The sequence below is a fragment of the Mobula birostris genome, chromosome 3 (genome assembly GCF_030028105.1).
Source record: "Mobula birostris isolate sMobBir1 chromosome 3, sMobBir1.hap1, whole genome shotgun sequence".
NCBI lineage: Eukaryota > Metazoa > Chordata > Chondrichthyes > Myliobatiformes > Myliobatidae > Mobula > Mobula birostris.
In genome coordinates this window covers 147,515,879-147,535,082 of record NC_092372.1, presented here as the reverse complement: position 1 = coordinate 147,535,082, position 19,204 = coordinate 147,515,879, and the positions used below count along the sequence as shown (strand labels likewise).

At 39.7% G+C, this 19,204-nt stretch overlaps 1 protein-coding gene across 3 annotated transcripts in view; it reads left to right on the top strand.

Moving 5' to 3' along the window:
- The window catches only part of ppp1r9a (protein phosphatase 1, regulatory subunit 9A), a 234,110-nt gene that overhangs the window by 201,830 nt on the left and 13,076 nt on the right, over positions 1 to 19,204 (top strand). Inside the window, exons 17-18 of one of the 3 annotated variants that reach the window (XM_072253421.1) lie at positions 15,843 to 15,962; positions 18,313 to 18,336. The exons of 1 other annotated variant lie outside the window; for it this stretch is intronic. In XM_072253421.1, coding sequence (XP_072109522.1) covers positions 15,843 to 15,962; positions 18,313 to 18,336 — 144 coding nt within the window. The remainder of the gene's footprint in view (positions 1 to 15,842; positions 15,963 to 18,312; positions 18,337 to 19,204) is intronic. One more of the 3 variants, XM_072253422.1, reaches the window with a different exon arrangement.

The following is a 19,204-nucleotide window of genomic DNA, read 5'->3' as shown; positions in this document are numbered from 1 at the left end:
ATGATGAGATGACACCCCAGTGTCCCACCACCCCAACCCCCAGGCCGCGGACAGATACCGATTCACGGAGAATGCAGCGGTAGCCGGGAGGCACCGAATACATCTTTAAGAAAAAAGCCAAAATAAGCTAATTAATTAGGTGCCGCCCGGCACGTAGATGTTGGCCCAGATCAGAGCTGATTGCCGATTGCGTCGCCTCTGATCTGGGCCGACACTTACGTGCGGGGCAGCACCTAATTAATTAGCTTGTTTATTTCGGCTTTTTTCTTAAAGATGTGCTGGGTGCGTCCCGGCTACCGCTGGATCGCTGCATTCTTCGCGGATTGGTATCGGTTCGCTGCCCGGAGGGTGGGGACCACCGCACCACCCCAACCTCTGATGACTCAGCCGAACACACCATCATCACTGTGCTCCATGTCTTCCGGATTCCTGTAAGTGATACTATACTGTACATACATTATTTCTACTTTATATCGGCTGTGTATTTTTACGGTTTATTTGGTATGATTTGGCAGCTTCATAGCTTAAAGGTTACTGGAGAGCGCTTGCGCCATGTTTCTTCCGAGAGCGCTTGCGTCAGATTTTCACTACGGAGAACAGTGCAGGCAATGATTGTGGAAAAGTATTTCTACTTTATATAGGCTGTGTATTTATCATATCATTCCTGCTTTTACTATATGTTACTGTTATTTTAGGTTTCATGTGTTATTTGGCATTTTTCCCGTATACAAACGTTTGTAAATAAATGGTAATTGCACCTTCGCTTTACGACCTTCCGGCTTACGAACCATTTCATAGGAACGCTCTACCTTCGGATGGCGGGGGATACCTGTATTCAAGCCTGAAAGTTTGAAACCACAGTGACCCAAACAGTTCTGAATTGTCTTACTGATTATTTCTCAGCAATTATCAGTGACAAAAATCGCAGCATTTAGAACACAAACATATGCAACTGACACTACTTAAAAACTATTCACTCGAAGCATGGTGTTGTGTCTAACGGCCACACAAGCACGTGACTGAAACTAGTTTAAAAACTTCGGCAACAGTCTCCTGCCTTAATTAAGTGGCATAGTGCCCCAAATAAGCAAAGGGAAGCCTAGCTATTTCCTTGATTAGTTTCTGTTCCTTAGGAGTTGTCCCAAGTAAGCAACTGCCCCGACTAACCAACGGCACTGTGTATGTATGTGTGTACTTATATATAGTCTATATGTATGTGCATGTGTGTTTGTGTGTTTATCCTTTAATAATTATTTAACTTAAATATTCCAAATCAGTTTGAATTTTATTTTAAAAACAAGGGAAAATCTGCAGATGCTGGAATTCCAAGCAACACACACAAAATACTAGAGGAACTCAGCAGGGCAGGCAGCATCTATGGAAAAAAGTACAGTTGACGTTTCGGGCTGACACCCTTCAGCTGGACTGGAGAAAAAAGAAGAGTAGATTTCAAAGGTGGGGGAGGGAATAGAGAAACAAAAGGTGATAGGTGAAACTGGGATGGAGAGGGATGAAGTAACGAGCTGGGAAGTTGATTGGTGAAAGAAATACAGGGCTGGAGAAGTGGGAGTCCGATAGTAGAGAATATTAGGCTATGGAAGAAAGAAAAGGGGGAGGAGCACCAGAGGGAGGTGATGGACAGACAAGGTGAGAGAGGGAAAGGGGGATGGAGAATGGTGAAGGAGTTGGAGGCTACCCAGACGGAATATAAGGTGTTGTTCCTCCAACCTGAGTGTCGTCATCATCGTGGCTAGCCCTCAAGGTTGAGGATGATGGTCTTTGTTCTGAAGAAGTAGCCCACAGAGTGCAGACGCTTGTGCATGTATTTGTTTAACATGTACTTGATGTTGCACTCCAAGAAGTACATGATACTTCACAAATCAACCAACTGATTCCAATAGCACAGAAACCACGACGATTGGAGCTGATGGATTTGTTGCAGCCTTCATCCGCCTTCACAGCCATTGAGTTCGAAGTAACTTCGTCCACCTGTTCCACCGTTGAGGTCTTGGTTGGATTGTTCTTTGTCAGGGACCTCACCCTCGACCTTACCGCCGTGGGTGACCCTACCTGGAGCATAGGTCCAGGCAGCATTGCTCTCGGGATCACAGGACCACACAAGCTTCTCCACCATGACAAGTTGACAATCCACGGAGAAGAACCTGAGTGTGGCCTCTTTGGGACAGTAGAGGAAGCCATGGATTGACATATGGGAATGGGAAGTGGAATTAAAATGGGTGGCCACTGGGAGATCCTGCTTCTTCTGATGGACAGAGCATAAGTGCTTGGCGAAACAGTCTCCCAATCTACGTCAGGTCTCACTGATAATACAGGAGTACACATTTGGAGCACCGGATACAGTATATGACCCCAATAGACTCATAGGTGAAGTGTCACCTCACTTGTAAGGACTGTTTGAGTCCCTGAATGGTAGTGAGGTGTAGGGGCAGGTGTGGGTCTTATTGCGCTTGCATGGATAAGTGCCAGGAGGGAGTCAGTTGAGAGGAATAAATGGGCAAGAGAGTCATGTAGGGAGCGATCTTTGTGAAAAGCAGAAAATGATGGCGTTGTAAAGATGTGTTTGGTGGTGGGATCTCATTGGAAATGGCAGAAGTTCTAGAGAATAATGTGCTGGATGCGGAGGCTGGTTGGGTGGTAGGTGAGGACAAGAGGAGCTGTATCCTGGTAGGGTGGCGGAATATTAGGATAAGATCAGATTTATTTAAGTTGGTTTTATTACATTGTACATTTCTTATCAACAAAAAGGGATTTCTCCAGCAGTTACTTCTCCCTCAAAACTGTTGTATTTGAGAGCTGATTCAACAGTCATGAATTGTCATTGGAGTGGAACAAAATAGCGCTTTGCCAGACTAAATAAGTTTTATCCTGTTTATTGTCTTAGTTGATTGAGTAGGAATTTGGGTAAAGAGGGAAACAACAGGAATTCTGCAGATGCTGGAAATTCAAGCAACACACTAGTCCTGACGAAGGGTCTCGGCCTGAAACGTCGACTGCACCTCTTCCTACAGATGCTGCTTGGCCTGCTGCGTTCACCAGCAACTTTGATGTGTGTTGCTTGGGTAAAGAGGGAACCAGCCAATGAACTAACTGACCTCAAGCATACCACTTTGCAGGGCACTGGTTATCAGATTTGTATTGCCGCTGTATTGTCTGTCTTGAGTTCAAGAAAAATCACTATCCCGCTCCCAGAACCTCAGCTAAAATCTTTTTACCACCTTAAATGTCACTGTGACTCATAGACAATAGAAGAGGTGAACATGATGCCAAAATAAACTGATCTCTTCTGCCTGAACAAAATGCATATCCTTTTAATTCCTACATATTCACGTGTCTATCCAAAAGCTTCTTAAATGCCACTGTTGCGCACCAGCAGCAATAGATCACAAATAGGCTTTAATGTTAAAATCACTATATTAGTATCTACTCAAAATATAGAAAATTAAACGAAATAAACAGAAGTTAACAATGTTATGTGTGTGTGTGGCTCCCAAACTGTCAAGCCTGGAACAGTCCTTAAGGACTTAAGATGGCAAACTAGAAAGGTCCAGTAATCCACCGAATAAGTGAGGGGAGAAACTTGTAAATCCACCTTCAAATGTAGCGAGGAGGCGATTACAAAAGATTCCACAGGTTCCACGCTGGGAGAACGAAGTAATAGTCGCCGAAGATCTTATCCGTCGAGTCGTCATGAGATCCACGTAGAAATATCCTCAAAGGTGACAGCCACGGAATATTCCTTTAGCACAAGTGGTTACCACATAGCACACCCAAATCCAGGTAAGGGTTAACAAAAGTGGTTGCCACAGGATACTCCAACAAAATCCACGTATGGATCATACGAAGTGACAGTCACACATCCAATGTGTGCTGTGTGCCGTTCATTCACCCAGTCCTTTGTGCATGCAAAAGTATCAAACTACACTCATTACTGTAGCAATCCGGAGTCTTCTCGTCTTTCCTCTCTCCCTCTCTCCCTCTCTCCCTCCCTCCCTCCCTCCCTGCCTCCCTCCTGAAAGTCCCAGCGGCCTCATCCAGGCATTTTAAAGTGACACCCACAGTAAACAAAACCATGGTTACTTAACACCTCCCACAAAAAGGGAAAATTTTGATCTGTAAGAGCAAACTTTTAACTGCAACCATATAGCATACTACAGACTAATATAACATATTGCAGAAGCATATACAAAATAGTAAATCTCACTCCACTATTAAAAGTACGTTGCAAACTTAACATTTGGAAAGACAGTCGGCAATTATATTATCCCTGCCTTTAATATGAGTTATCATGAGATCATACTCCAGCAAAATCATACTCCAGTTCAACAACCTTCTATTCTTGTTTTTCAACTTACTCAAGAACACCAATGGATTATGATCTGTATAAACCACAAGTGTTTTCTGAGCTGGACAAACATAAACATCAAAATGCTGCAAAGCCAAAATAAGTGATAATAGTTCCTTCTCGATGGTGGAATATTTTCTTTGCTGCTGATTGAATATCTTTGAAAAGTAAGCCATAGGGTGGTCAACATCATCATAATCATCCCCTTGTAGTAACACTGCTCCTGCAGCTTCATCACTGGCATCTACAGCTATGGAAAATGGCTTTGGAAAGTCAGGTGACCTGAGCACAGGTGGGTGACATAAGATGGCTTTCAATTTATCAAATGCCTCCTGACAAGGCTCTGTCCAAACAAACTTTTCACCTTCTTCAAGAGGTTAGTCAATGGGAGAGCAACGTCAGCAAAGTTCTTACAGAACTTGCGATAATATCCAACCATTCCAGGAATCTTCTAAGAGCTTTTTTACCAGTTGGAATGGGAACCTCAGAAATTGCCTGAACAGGAGCCAACCTGCCTTGACCTACAACATAACCAAGGTAGGTCACAGTGGCATGACCAAATTCACTCTTAGCTAAGTTAACTGTAAGATTGGGCTTTGAGAGCCTGTCAAACAGCTTTTCCACTGCAGAGACATGGGCTTCCAAGGTGTCATTCCCCATGACCAAATTATCAATATAGGCATCTGTATGCTTTAACCCTTGAATTGCAGAATAAATCATTCTCTGGAGTGTTCTCGGTGCATTTTTCATTCCAAATGGCAGAATATTGTATTCATAGAACCCAGAAGGTGTTACAAATGCTGAAATTTCTCTACCTCTATCTGTTAATGGAACACACCAATACCCTTTTAACAGATCAATCTTCCTAAGAAACCTAGCTGTTCCAACCTTGTCTACACAATCATCCACTCTAGGGATGGGGTAAGCATCTGTTTTTGTTACAGCATTCATCGTTCTGTAATCAGTGCAAAACCTGATACTACCATCTGATTTAGGTACCATAACACAAGGTGAGCTCCAATCTGAAGTAGAATGCCTAATAATACCATTTTCTAACATATACACAATCTCTTGTTCAACAAGTCTACATTTTTCAAGACTCATGCGATATGGATGTTGTTTTATAGCTTTGGCATTACTGATATCTACGTCATGTGAGGCTACTGTGGTTCTTTTCAGAACACCAGGGAACAAATCCCTAAATTTCATGATCAACTGCTTCGTCTGTTGCCGCTGCTGTGGCTCTAAATGAGCCAATTTCTCATCAAGATTTTCCAAAATAGTCAAGTTTGTCAATCTGGTTGAAATAATGTTTGACTTAAAATAGGCCTCAGATGGATCAGCTAGTAAATTCCCAGAGAGTTCAGACTCATTGTTATTGACAACAACTGTCACAGCTGCTGTTTGTTTCTCATAATACAGCTTAAGCATGTTTAAGTGACAAAGCTGTGTTGGCCTTCGTCCATCTGGTGTTTTGACTACATAATCCACATCATTAGCTTTTGACACAACTTCATAGGGACCATGAAATTTTGCTTGCAAAGGGTTTGTTTGCATAGGAAACAAAATAAGGACTTTATCTCCCGGCTTGAATGACCTCATTCTGGCTTGTTATCATACCAAGTCTTCATTCTTTCTTGGGCTGATTTTAAATTTTCCTTTGCTAAGTTGAAAGCCCTTTTCAATCTATCTTTGAATTTTAAAATGTAGTCCAACAAATTAATATGCAGGTCATTGTTAATCCACTGCTTTTTTAATAATGCCAAAGGTCCTCAGACCTGGTGTCCAAACACGAGGTCAAAGGGGCTAAAGCCTAGGGACTCTTGCACTGACTCCCTACTGCAAATAGAAGCACATGAACTCCCTCATCCCAATCCTTCTCATTTTCAATACAGAATTTCCTAATCATGGTTTTAAGGGTAGAATGAAATCTTTCTAAGGCCCCTTGGGATTCTGGATGGTACGCAGATAACATAATCTGTTTGGCTCCCAGTTTGTAAACTACCTGCTGGAATAATCCTGACATAAAATTACTTCCTTGATCGGACTGGATCTTAGGCCGGGGTCCCCAACCACTTATGCACCGTGGACCGGTTTAATATTGACAATATTCTTGTGGACCGGCCAACCCCGGGGGCGGAGGAGGTGTTCAGTAGGGTTAAACTCACCTCAACTTGTCTTTTACAGTTAGGGTTACCAACTTTCTCACTCCCAAATAAGGGACAAAGGTAGCAGTCAAATACAGGACTCTTGAGATAACCCCGAGGAAGACTACCATGACCATGAAGCCTTGCGCAGGCACCTGTGTGACGTGCGCATGCGCGTACGTGCCGATTTTTTTTCCACAAATCGGTTTTGGTTTAATCTTCCTGACTACATTGTACATACATTATTTCTACTTTATATCGGCTGTGTATTTGTATCATTCCTGCTTTTACTGTATGTTAGTGTTATTTTAGGTTTTGTGTGTTATTTGCTATGATTTGGTAGGTTATCTTTTGGGTCTGGGAACACTGAAGAATTTTTCCCATATAAATTAATGGTAATTGTTTCTGCGCTTTATGGCATTTCGGCATGAAAGGTTTCATAGGAACGCTGTACCTTAGTGGGGGAAATACAGGACAAGGGGGGTCCCATATGGGACAAACCAATTTAGCCCAATATACGGGATGTCCCGGCAAATACAGGACAGTTGGCAACCCTATGTTCAAGTTCAACAGTGCGTGACAGGGAATGAGGGAAGATGCGGCTGACCTATATTGTTTCCTCGCGGCCTGGTAGCACATGCTTTGCGGCCCAGTGGTTGGAGACCGCTGCTTTAGGCAAACCAAACAGAGTGAAAAACTTTATGAGAGCCTTTGACACAGTTTGAGCTTTTATATTCCTGAGACGTATTGCTTCTGGGAACCTTGACGCTGTACACATGATGGTTAACAAATTCTGATGGCCAGCTTTAGTCTTGTGCAATGGGCCAACACAATCCACACTAACTTTAGAAAAGGGGTCACCAAATGCAGGAATAGGCTGTAGAGGGGCCACTGGGGTGACCTGATTAGGTTAACCCACAACTTGACAAGTCTGGCAAAATGTCGCAGCATCTTTCCTCAAACCAGGCCAGGAGAATTGTTTAAAAATCTTATCCACAGTTTTATTCACACCTATATGGCCAGCCAAGGGCATACTATGGGCCAAGGTTAAAATCTCATTCCTGTAGACTTTAGGAACTACCACCTGGTGAACAATTGCCCATTCCTCACTTGCAGGAACATCAGGTGGTCTCCACTTCCTCATTAACACTCCATCCTTGATATAATACCCAACTGGTGCTTTCTCAATCTCATCCCCTGGGAGAGCTTTTTCTCTCAAGGCTGCAACCTCAGGGTCTCTGGTCTATTCTGCTATAAACTCCTTCCTAGACAGAGACAAATCTTTATAGTCAGACCTAATAAAAGGATCCTGTTCCCATAATGACGGAAGGAAAGTCGCTGACAAGTCATCAAAACCTGAGTCCTGATTTGGGCCATCATGGGTAGCAGAACCATGCTGCTCAGAACCATCCGCATTGGCAAGCTTCTTAGCCATAGCTCGAGTTACTTTGCAGGATGGATAAACATTAGAGTCCATTTTTGGGTCATCAGTGTTTGGCATAGTAGTCAGCTGCACTGCAGGGACAACTTTACCACCTGCTAGGTCATTCCCTAACATCAAAGAAACACCTGTCACCGGTAAACTGGGCCGTAGTCCTACCTTAACCGGTCCTGAAACTAACTCTGATTTCAAAATTACCTTGTGCAGAGGTACAGAAACAATGTCATCCCCAATGCCTTGAATAAGATTTACCTCACCAATGGCAGTCTCATCACTAAACTCTGGAACATTGTCTAACAAGAGTGACTGAGAATCCCCAGTATCTCTAAGGATTTTCACTGGTACCGGGGATGACCCTTCATTCACTGAAACAAACCCCTCTGACGTAAAAGGAATGAATTCTTTTCTAACTAGGTCAGACATCCCAGCCCCTGACAGAGCTTCATCAGAAGGCCCGGAACCCTGTGGGTCTATAGGTGTTTCAAAGTAGTGAATACAGGCATCTGGAACTACCTCCGTTTCCTTCTTCTTCTTTAGGAGGAAGCAGTTAGCCGTAACATGACCAAGTTTCTTGCAATAGTGACAAGTAGGACCAGAATGTTCCTCCTTTTACTGCTTCCCTTCATCGTTACCTTTGTCACTAGTCCTAGATTTAATTTCTGGTTTACCCTGACTATTCGTGCTACTCTTTTGGAAGGTTTTACTTGGAGCAAACTTAAGCTTGTGGGATAGAGCAAACTCATTTGCTAACTTAGCAGGTTCTTGTAAAGTGGCAGCATCCTTCTCATCCAAATATGTCTTTATGTCATTATGGACACACCTTTTAAATTCTTCAATTAAAACCAAATCTTTCAATTTGTCGAAATCACCACACTGAGTCTGGCTCACAGATTTCCTCAGATTCCTAAACCTTTTCCTATAGGCTTCTGGAACCAGGTCATAAGCTTTAAGCACAGCCTGTTTTACGATCTCATAATTAGCTGCATCGTCAACTGACAGGGCAGAATAAGCTCGCTGAGCTTTACTGTTAATTACACTCTGCAACAGGAGAGGCCAGCAGTTCCTTGGCCACTGTAGGCTCTGAGCAACTTTCTCAAAATGCTGAAAGTATTTATCAACCTCAGCCTCATCAAATAGAGGGCCCAATTTAACTTCCTGACTGGCAACAAACCTATTACTAGAACCAGGAACTTGATTTTCGAGCCTTAACTTCTCTAGCTCAAACCACCCTCGTCTTTCATTTTCTCTTTCTGCAGCCTCGTTGTCATCTTTCTTCAACCTCTAGCTCTAATCTAAGTTTCTCTAACTTTATTTGTTCCAGCTTCAACTGGATCTCAGAGTTAGCTGGTTTACTCTCAGGAAACATTTCTAACACCTCCCCTTCAAACTCCTCAGTAGGTACATAGTGCTCAGATATTCTCCTCGGAATCTCTGCCTTTCTCATAGCCGACTTTACTGCAGTAAGTTCCAGCCTTTCAGCAATGAGCAACAAGTCTTCCTTTTTTGCTTCCTCTAATGCCTCAAAGGTTGATGATGTCAGAAATGCATCAATATCCATTGCTGCTGGTTTCCACACACAAGTCAATCAAAAAGGAAGGAACTAATCAGATAGATAATCAATCGATCAACAAGCTCCAATTTTGTTCAAAATCCCAAACGAGCCCCCAATTTATGTTACGTGCCAGCAGTAATAGACCACAAATTGAGTCAGACTTTAATGTTAAAACCACTATATTTATTAGTATCTACTCAAAATATAGAAAACTAAACAAAATAAACAGAAGTTAACAATGTTATGTGTGTGTATGGCTCCTAAACTGTCAAGCTTAGGAACAGTCCTTAAAGTCTTAAGATGGCAAACTAGAAAGGTCCAGTAATCCACGGAATAAGTGAAGGGAGAAACTTGTAAATCCACATTCAAATGTAGAGAGGAAGTGATTACGAAAAATTCCACGGGTTCCACACTGGGAGAACGAAGTAACAGTCGCCAAAGATCTTATCCGTCGAGTCGTCACGAAATCCACGTAGAAATATCCCCAAAGGTGACAGCCACAGAATATTCCTTTAGCACAAGTGTTTACCACATAGCACGCCCGAATCCAGGTAGGGGTTAACAGAAGTGGTGCCACAGGATACACTAACAAAATCCACGTATGGATCATACGAAGTGACAGTCACACATCCATTGTGCACTGTGTGCCGCTCATTCACCCAATCCTTTGGGCATGTGAAAGTATCAAACTACACCCATTACTGTAGCAATCCGGAGTCTTCTCTCTCTCTTTCTCTCCCTTTCCCTTCCTCTCTCCCCCTCCCCCCCTCCCTCCCTCCCTCCCTCCCTTCCTCCTGAAAGTCCCAGCGGCCTCATCCAGGCATTTTAAAGTGACACCCACAGTAAACAAAACCATGGTCACGTAACATCACTATCATATCTGCTTTTCCCACAACCCCTGCCAGATCATTCCAGGCATCTACCACTTCCTGTGTGCAAAAAAAGAACACAACTTGTCCCACATATCTCCTTTAAAATTTCCTTTCCCCCTCTCATCTTAAATATATGTCCTCTAGTACTTGATATCTCTCCCTGGGAAAATGATTCTGAATATCTACCCTATTGATATCACTCATAAGACTCATGTGATGTCTTTTCCCTAAAATTCTAGATGCTGCTGTTGTTTCGTAGCACATTACATACCTTTTGTATTTTCTGCTTTGAAATCCTGGAGCAGGGTTATTGCACTCCCCACAGCAGAAGCACCTGTGAGGCCAAAGCCATTTCCTGTTAGTTTTGATACTGTTGGCAAACCTAGACATTTCCATGGCAGTGCTTCTTCCTGTCCCTGAATGATCATTGCATGAAAATTCAAGTAAACGCCCTTTGTCCTCATTTTGTCATTGTCTATACAGTTGGTCTCGGTAATATCCACTGAACAACTGGATGAGGATCATTGTATACATTAACAATGAGTTTAATTTTTCTATTTCCTCCTTTGATTCTATGAATCCTGTTATTTTCACTGTTTGATACCTGGTTGTAGGAAAATATTTCATCAATGTTTTAGCCCTTTATCATATCCTCAGTATTCTGAAGACCATTATAGTAAATAGGTTATTTCCGATGTTATTTGATATGTAGGACAACCGACAGCTATCACGTGCACTGCAAACAGGAATGAACGACAAGCAATTAAATGTCCATTCGAATTTTACTTAGTATTATTGACGGAGGGACAAATATTGACCAGAGAACCTTTTTGAGAACCTCTGCAGAATAGTTACTTGAACAAGTAAGTAGGGATCTTGATTGTAATTTCACACCATGTAATAGCACTACCCCGGTACTGTACTGTCTGGGTAAGCTGAAGAAGTCAAAGCAGTCTGTTTTCTTTAGCTATTGTCAATAATTTTGTGCATCTCTAACTCTCATTTAGTTCTTCACTTGCTACCTTTCAACAAATCTATATGAATCCAAAATTTTTGATCACTAGTTGTTTTTATCCTATATCAGGGTTTCTCAGCTGGGGTTCTGCAGAACTGTAGGGTTCCACGTATGATTTTTAAAAAAATATCATTTTTTGAACTTAACACGATGCATGATGCTAGTGCTTGCGGTGCTGGTTAGTGACGGAGCAGCCCTGTTAGCAATCTTGTTAGATGTCTCTTAGCCCAGTATGCTAGTGTGCCGTACTGTGTTTATTTGATTGAGTACATTTTCAGTTTTTGATGCGAGAAAGCGGAGGCCATTGGTAATTGGGGAGTATTGTATTGCACGGAATGGAGGAAGGTAGGCTGATGAGGAGCATAAAGTACATTTTCCAAGCATTGAATGGATTCACCCAACTTGGGCTGTTATGTCAGCCTGTTACTTCCGAATTACCTCCCCCAACTTCCCTTTACACGGCACAAACTGACTTAAGGGAGCGAACAATCTCTATCAGTGTAGTAGAAAATTGGAGGGAAATTTTCATTCTAAAGAAGGAATTTTTACATGCTGTGACTCGGCTGCTGGCCTGCCACTCTGCTGTTGCTGTAAACATTACAAAAGGGGGATTGTGTAAGTTAGAAGTGAATTGTATTGTGAAGTTTTCATATTTTTTGCGTTTTTCTCATTTAAACAACATTGAAAAACCAAGCACAGATTTCACAGGCTAGGCCTATATTTGAGCCTGATCATGTCACTTAGTAAGAAAATGTCTTTTCAAGGTCTTGTATAAAATTGTGCCTTAGGCTATATTTTTATTCATATTGCCTTGGCTTATGGTTTTTTGTAACTTTGCTATTCAACACTGTCAATAAATTTTCATGTTGTAAATAACATTAAAATTAATTTACAACCTTTACTTAAATTAAATCTACCAAGCCTACCTTTAGAAAAATTAAATCCTATTTTAGCTTAAGCCAGTTATTTAACAGAAATTTATTATGTTTGCCTTATGAGTTTTTAAAATTTATGAAAGGGAAAGAAAGAGATTATTGTCAAGAAAGGTAAGCTAAGATTAACTACCTGTTTTTTTTAATGGTTGGCTAAAATTTCATTCTCTACTCAAAACACCATTGACTAATTTTGGATTATTACATGTACAATTTACTGGGCATGCTAATGAACTGTGAGCTGTAGATATAATAATTTTATGAGACCTGAAAATTATTATAAGGGTTCCTCCAGGGCAAAAAGGTTGATAAAGGCTGTCCTACATCAACACTTTTAAATAATTTCACTTTTGACCTCCTTTAACTCTACTTACACAACTTGTGTTTCTTCCAGGAGCCTAGTATAGTTTTTCTTACCAGAGGCTATTCTAATATTCTATAAGCCAATCTTTATAAACTCTATAAGTGCTCACTTGAAATTCCAATTGTTACGGACCACAGACCAAGCCAGAATCCTTGATGATGTAATGCAATTTGACTTAAATTGTAACTGCCACATTAATGGAATTATAAAGTCAGCCTACTACCATCTTAGAAATATAGCAAGTTGAAAGGCTTATGTCTCAGTAAGATCTAGAAAAACTCATCCATGCATATATTTTTAGTAGGCTTGAGTACTTGTAATGTTTTCAAGGGTTTCTGTAAAAAAGAACAACCCTCAGCTGCAACTCATTCAGAACTGCTAGAGTCCTCACTAAGACCAAGAAATTAGAATGTATCACTCCAGTTCTCAGATTGCTATACTGGCTTCCTGTCCATCAGGAAGCCAGTGTAGCGATCTGAGAACTGGAGTGATATATTACTGCCGGTTTACAAAACACTGAACATTTAACTTTCTAATTCTAATATTCACTTGGGGAAAAATACTCATGTATGGAAAATGGGCATATTGAAATGCCAAGATCATTATTGCTGATTATTGATTCATCTTGAAAATTGAGCAGCCATCTTGAGCTTCTACAGTCCTTCTAATAAAGGTACTCCCACACTGCTACTGGGTAGGAAATGTGAGGCTTTATATCCAGCAACAATGAAGGATCAGTAATGTAATTCTACAACAGGTGTGTGTTTTAGAGACCTTGCAAGTGTAGCGTTCCCATTTGCCTATGGCCCTTGCCCTTTTTAGATTTAACAAATAGTGTGAGTAGCCCTAGAGACTACGGTCCGCCGCTGAAGGAATGGTTGAATGCTTTGGGTGGTAGAGTACCAGTCAGATGGTTTGATTTATTCTGGATTGAAGTATAAGACTCTCCCTTGCAGATAGTTATGCCTTATAGTTGCTATGTACAAGAGCGTTGTCTGGTTCATGAATGCAGTATCTGATTTGAAAATTCTCCAATCTCTATCGTAATTCATTATTGTTTCTGTTTCTGCACATACAAAGTTTATGTTGGAAGTCAATATGAAACGAATTACTTTCTATGATGAATATGTCAATACTTCTAAAAAAGATGATAATTTGGTTAAAATGTGTTATAAATAATGTAACAAGAAAGATGTGTTTTAATAGAAATAGTCCTATGCACATGGATTGGAAGATGAAAAGTCATGTTTCTTAGTGTACTTGACAGATAGTTGTGAGGTAAATATTTTATGTCAGCCCTACATAGGAATTAAGTAAATTTTGTGGATCAACTGTTATTCTGCCCTAGACTTCAGAAAGAGTATGCAATATTAGGGTTTCTGTAAAGTGTAATATAGATGATGCAAAGAAAATTAATAGTCATTCCTGCATTCATTCTGCTGATACTTAACTGCACTCAAATTTCCTGTGAATCCCAAGGCATGAAATTTTGCTTGGCCTAAGGGAAACGCGAAAGTGCAAAATATCTTTTTAGCATCTAATTTAAAATGTTATATTTGATAATCATATGTATGAATCTTCATCTGACAAGTATCTAGAATTTTCAATATAAAAATAGTTCAAGGAAACATACAGTACGTATATCAAAGAGCAACTGCTGTTGAAATGAAACAGAGCTGGAAGCGGTCAGCACGTTGGAAGCTTCTATGGAGAGACAAACGTAGTATTGATGTTTCAGGCTGACTTTTCTAACCTAAAAATTTAGAGATAAAATTAGTTTTAAGAGCAAGAATCGCAGGAAGAGAAAGAGAAGGAGGATTGGCAGGTAGGTAGAATTATATGGAAAAAGTGATGGAGCTGGGCAAAATAGAGCTGTGAAGATTGTAGCAAATAAAACTGAAGTTTGGAGGAGGTGTAACAAGGATGATGAAAATATAGGAAGGTACTTGCAAAGTGAGTGAAAGAAACAGGCTGTGAATGCTGGAAGTATAGTTTACAAAGACTGGCATTGTTGATTAACTGAAATCGTAGAAGTCTGTACTGAATTGTCCTTTTTTTTTTGTTTTGGTTCTAAAATGTTGTTATCCTGCCTGCCTTTGGACCCTCCAATGTAGAGGAGAACAATACTGACAACAACAATATTGTGTGTTCTGACAAGTAAATCAGCAAATTATTTGTGTTCTTTTATTGTGGGAAGATTAGGGATAATACGTCATGGAAGGGGAATGATCCTTTGGACTTAGTGAATGATGTATCCTTTTAAAGAGGATTATCTATTTAATGCATGAACAATGGGTTGCAAGAAGAGCCTATGTCCCTATTGGGATGGAGAAAGAGAATAAGAGCAGAAGTTTGGGAAATGGAATCCCTGCTTTTAAAGGCTTCATAAGTTGTGGAGGGATACCTACTGTTGGAGAAAAAGAAAGAGGTATTGCAAAATGATGTGGAATCTGTCATCATTGGAATGGATGCAACAAAGTCAAAGACTCTGGAGAAAGGAATGGAATGGCCCTTCTGTCCATGCTTACTGTCAACCACCCGCTTACACTAATCTTGTTCCTCATTTTCTTCATTTTCCTATCAATTCCTCTCAGATTCTTCCACTCACCTCCACACAAGAAGCAAATTACAGTTATTAATCTACCTGTCGGCATGTCTAGGGGAAATGGAAGTTAACCAGAATGCTCACAGGAAACTTGTATGGTCATCAGGTAACAGGTACTGCTCAACCCACAGAGTCCCTCTACCATATTGGTTGTTGCTGCATATTCTAGCACCTTCCATCTCTTGTGTCTTTACGGTAACCAGGAGAATGTGCGAACTCCACAGAGACAGCACCCGAGATCAGGACTGAGCCCAGCTCCAAGGGAAAATGAGGCAGTGGCTGTACTAGCTATACCCTGTGCCATCTGCTTCTTCTGCTTCAATTTCAAGGCTGTTTTCCTGCAACTAGTCTGAGGAACAAAAACATGTTTTTCCATTTCCTAGTCAACAGCGGATCCTGTCCATCCATGTTTGTTTTCCCTTGGCTCCCATCTTCTCTTGCTTATTCCAGTAGGGCGTGCATTTGAAACTAAATATTGTATTATTTTGGGTATTCATCTATATTTAATTCAAGTTAAGCACTTATTACCACCCAGAATCTTTGATTTGCAGAATTTCACCTACATTGATGACTTTAGTCCCAGTAGCACAAGTTCTGCTGATTTGAGTGGATTTGTTACAGAACCAAATTCTACAGGGCGCTCACACATATTGGCACTCTCCTCTGATGAAGTAAGTAAATTGTGAAAAGAAGTGAAATTGAAATACTTGGGTCTGCTTTTATTATGTCTTTTGTAAGAACTAATATTAACAGGCATTTTTAATGTAGAGGTGTTTTTTTCCCCTAATGTACTGATGAAAAGTTGATCATGTTCAGTAGAGACTCAAATATATGCTTTTAATGATACTGAGTGATTGTCTTTGAATATGCTTCCAATCCTGTCATGAAATTTGCCATCATTATCTCACGATCAGGTGATCATGAAACTATCAATATGTAATAGGCATTCAGAAACAATGAAATACTATTCTTCCAAAAGCTTACTCAAGGGCCTAATTGTACTATGATAAGGTGAACTGAATAGAATTATGTGAATAAAGGTGAAAGTAGTTTTATATATTTTGTGGGATTTTTTTGCTGTATGTAAAATCAAAGTTTTGAAGGAGCTGTATAAAACTGAACTTCTGATTGAGGAACTGAATGGTACCTGAGATTACAAGATCGTACTTTCCCTTGTAGAATTAAGTTTGATTCTAGGTAGGATGATTCAATAACAATGTTTGTGGTCTAATAATTCTTCATGTTCTCTATTCCACCGAATTGTGTCAAATGTTTCAAAACACCACTAAATTGGTTGCAGAGCATGACTGGTGTGTGAAATGGAAATGTTCACACTGGTGCAGGTACTAAATCTTTCTGAAATTTAATAATTTATACAATTTTAACTCAATGTGTAAAGGGAGAGGAATTGATTAAATTTGGTAGGATAGGAAATATTTCTGCTACCACGTTAGGGTGGAAGGAATTGCTGGTTGTGCAGGTAAACAGCTCATAATTGGCTTTGTCTCCAGTTTAAATATGCTAATGAGACTGTATGCCTCTTATTCTATTAATTTATATTTGTTGGACAAATTTCCTATCAAAGGTAGCTTTCCATTTTAAGCTGCTGTAGGAAGTTAATCTGTTCCAGTCTTTGTGGTCCAATTCACTTTATGTATACTGCTATCTCCAAGGCCTCTAATCCAAAATCTTCCCTAATCTGAAGCTCTACTCTTCCACACTGTAAAGACTCCCACCCTAGGCATTCACCTCCTACCATTGGAGCATCATGGATACAAAGTGTAATATTTACAAAGTTATTCACATAAGCTACTTCGAAAGCATGTCTCAAATCTTAAAACTCCATCGCCAAGAAGCATGAGTGCCCAGGTTCATACGAACACCATTACCTGCAGGTTCCACTCCAAACTGAATAACATAATGACTTAGAAATATATTGCTGTTCCTTCACCATTGCCGGTGTAAATCCTGGAACACCCCAGCAGTATTGTGGGAATATCTTCACAAGAAGGTCTGTATCAGTGCAAGAAGGTAGCTCACTACCATCACCTTCTCAAGGGAAGTTAAGGAGGTGCAGTCAATGTTGGCCTCGACAGCAAAAGTACCCTGTCAAACAAAAAGTGAATAAATAAGAACAAGGCTTCATCATCAACCCACACTGCACAATCTGAAGGTATCGTCCCACCCAAATTCTTCGTAAATGCACTAATTCTACACCTCACCATCCTTATCTCTGTCCCTCTGGTAGTCCCTGCCTGGTATCTGGTCTTTCAAAATGCTGGTTGAGGAACAGAGAACAAAAATACAAATAAGCAATTTACTGATGCTTTGGATTACAACATTGTATTTCCATTATTAAGCCTGAAAAAACACTTGGCCTACTTTTTCTGTCAGCACTTCTTTATATGTCAGCAATCTTGACCTGCTGCCATAAAAAGAAGGTAACATTAAATTGAACAAAACCTCTATTTTACATCAAGTATTCTGAATTTCACAGGGGCCTTTATTTTTCATTTAGTCTCTACTGTTCTCAACCTGGGTCTACTGGTATAAGACATGATAAAGTCCCAATTGTGTAGTGACTTTAGTTGTACATATATAATCTGATATTGCACAATTTTGTTTGTGTCCATTGAAACTGAAATGGACCACTGGAATAATACAGAGTAACTCATGGGTTTGATCTATTTATTATCTCATACTTCAGGGATAACAACGTTGACAACTATCACATTATGCAATTTCTTAAATAAATTCCACATCCTGGATATATTTGAGAATCCAGTCCTATTACAGGGTTTGGAATAATGGAATGAAGCCAGGTGAAGTAATCTGAGCAGCAGCAAAATAAGCTTTTAGTGAAAAAGTATTTTTCTATAACTGCAACATATTGTTCATTTCATTGCATTCAAAAAGTACATTGAGCATTATTTGGGAAATAAATTTTGTTAATATTTCTTTGCATTATTTTTTATGTTCTGAAATATTTTTTCTTCATTTCTCTTGTTGCTAACTTGGCAGAGCCTGGATATGATAGATGATAAGGTGAGATGCTTAAAATCAAGTTTAGCATGTTTTATTTTAATCTTACCATCTCATCATTAACTTTATGCACAGAATCTAATATGTAACACACTTTTAAGATGTAATCTCATAATCAAAAATTATACCTAAACAGTAGCTCCTGTGATTTTACTGTTAGGATTCTGCATTAAAAAAGATCTAGAATTATAAATTGTGATTCAATTGATAGTTTGCAATTTTATAATATGCTTTGTTTTGAAACCCAATTCCTAAAATTCCTAGCATTTTGAAGTTTTCAAAATCTGCAATACAAATAATAAATAGATTTGTAATATTTTGTCAATTTACAGTAAAGTACTGTATAATTAGCTGTCACATTGAATAGATTTTGATCATAACAGTGCAGAAACAGCACCAATAATTCATTATGCTTACCCACTAAATTTTCTGGGAGTTTTTGCACTTTTACCATTAATATAAGGGAGCAGCACTAACTAGTTGCATTGTTGACTCTTAAGAAATTTGATCTGGAATAGATAATTCAGGTACAGAGAGAAAATTAAATCTGAAATTTAGAATTGAAAACAAATATTTTTTAATGAAAAATTAATTTTAAAATATCTATTAAAGTCCAAAAGCAAAGACCACAGTTGTAGATATTTGTTATTAACTAATATAAGTGCATCATTAAACATTTAGAGTTTCTTTTTCATTCCATTGATTTTTCCTGGTACATTTCAGTGTATAGTTTTCATGTGTAAGTACAGTATTTCATCGCCATGTTTACCTTTGAACGATTACGCTTGAAGAACTTTTGGGAAAGTTAGGCAACTTGGACAGCAACATCCTGTTTCATACTTCTAACTGCGTGTTTAGTTACCTGATAGTA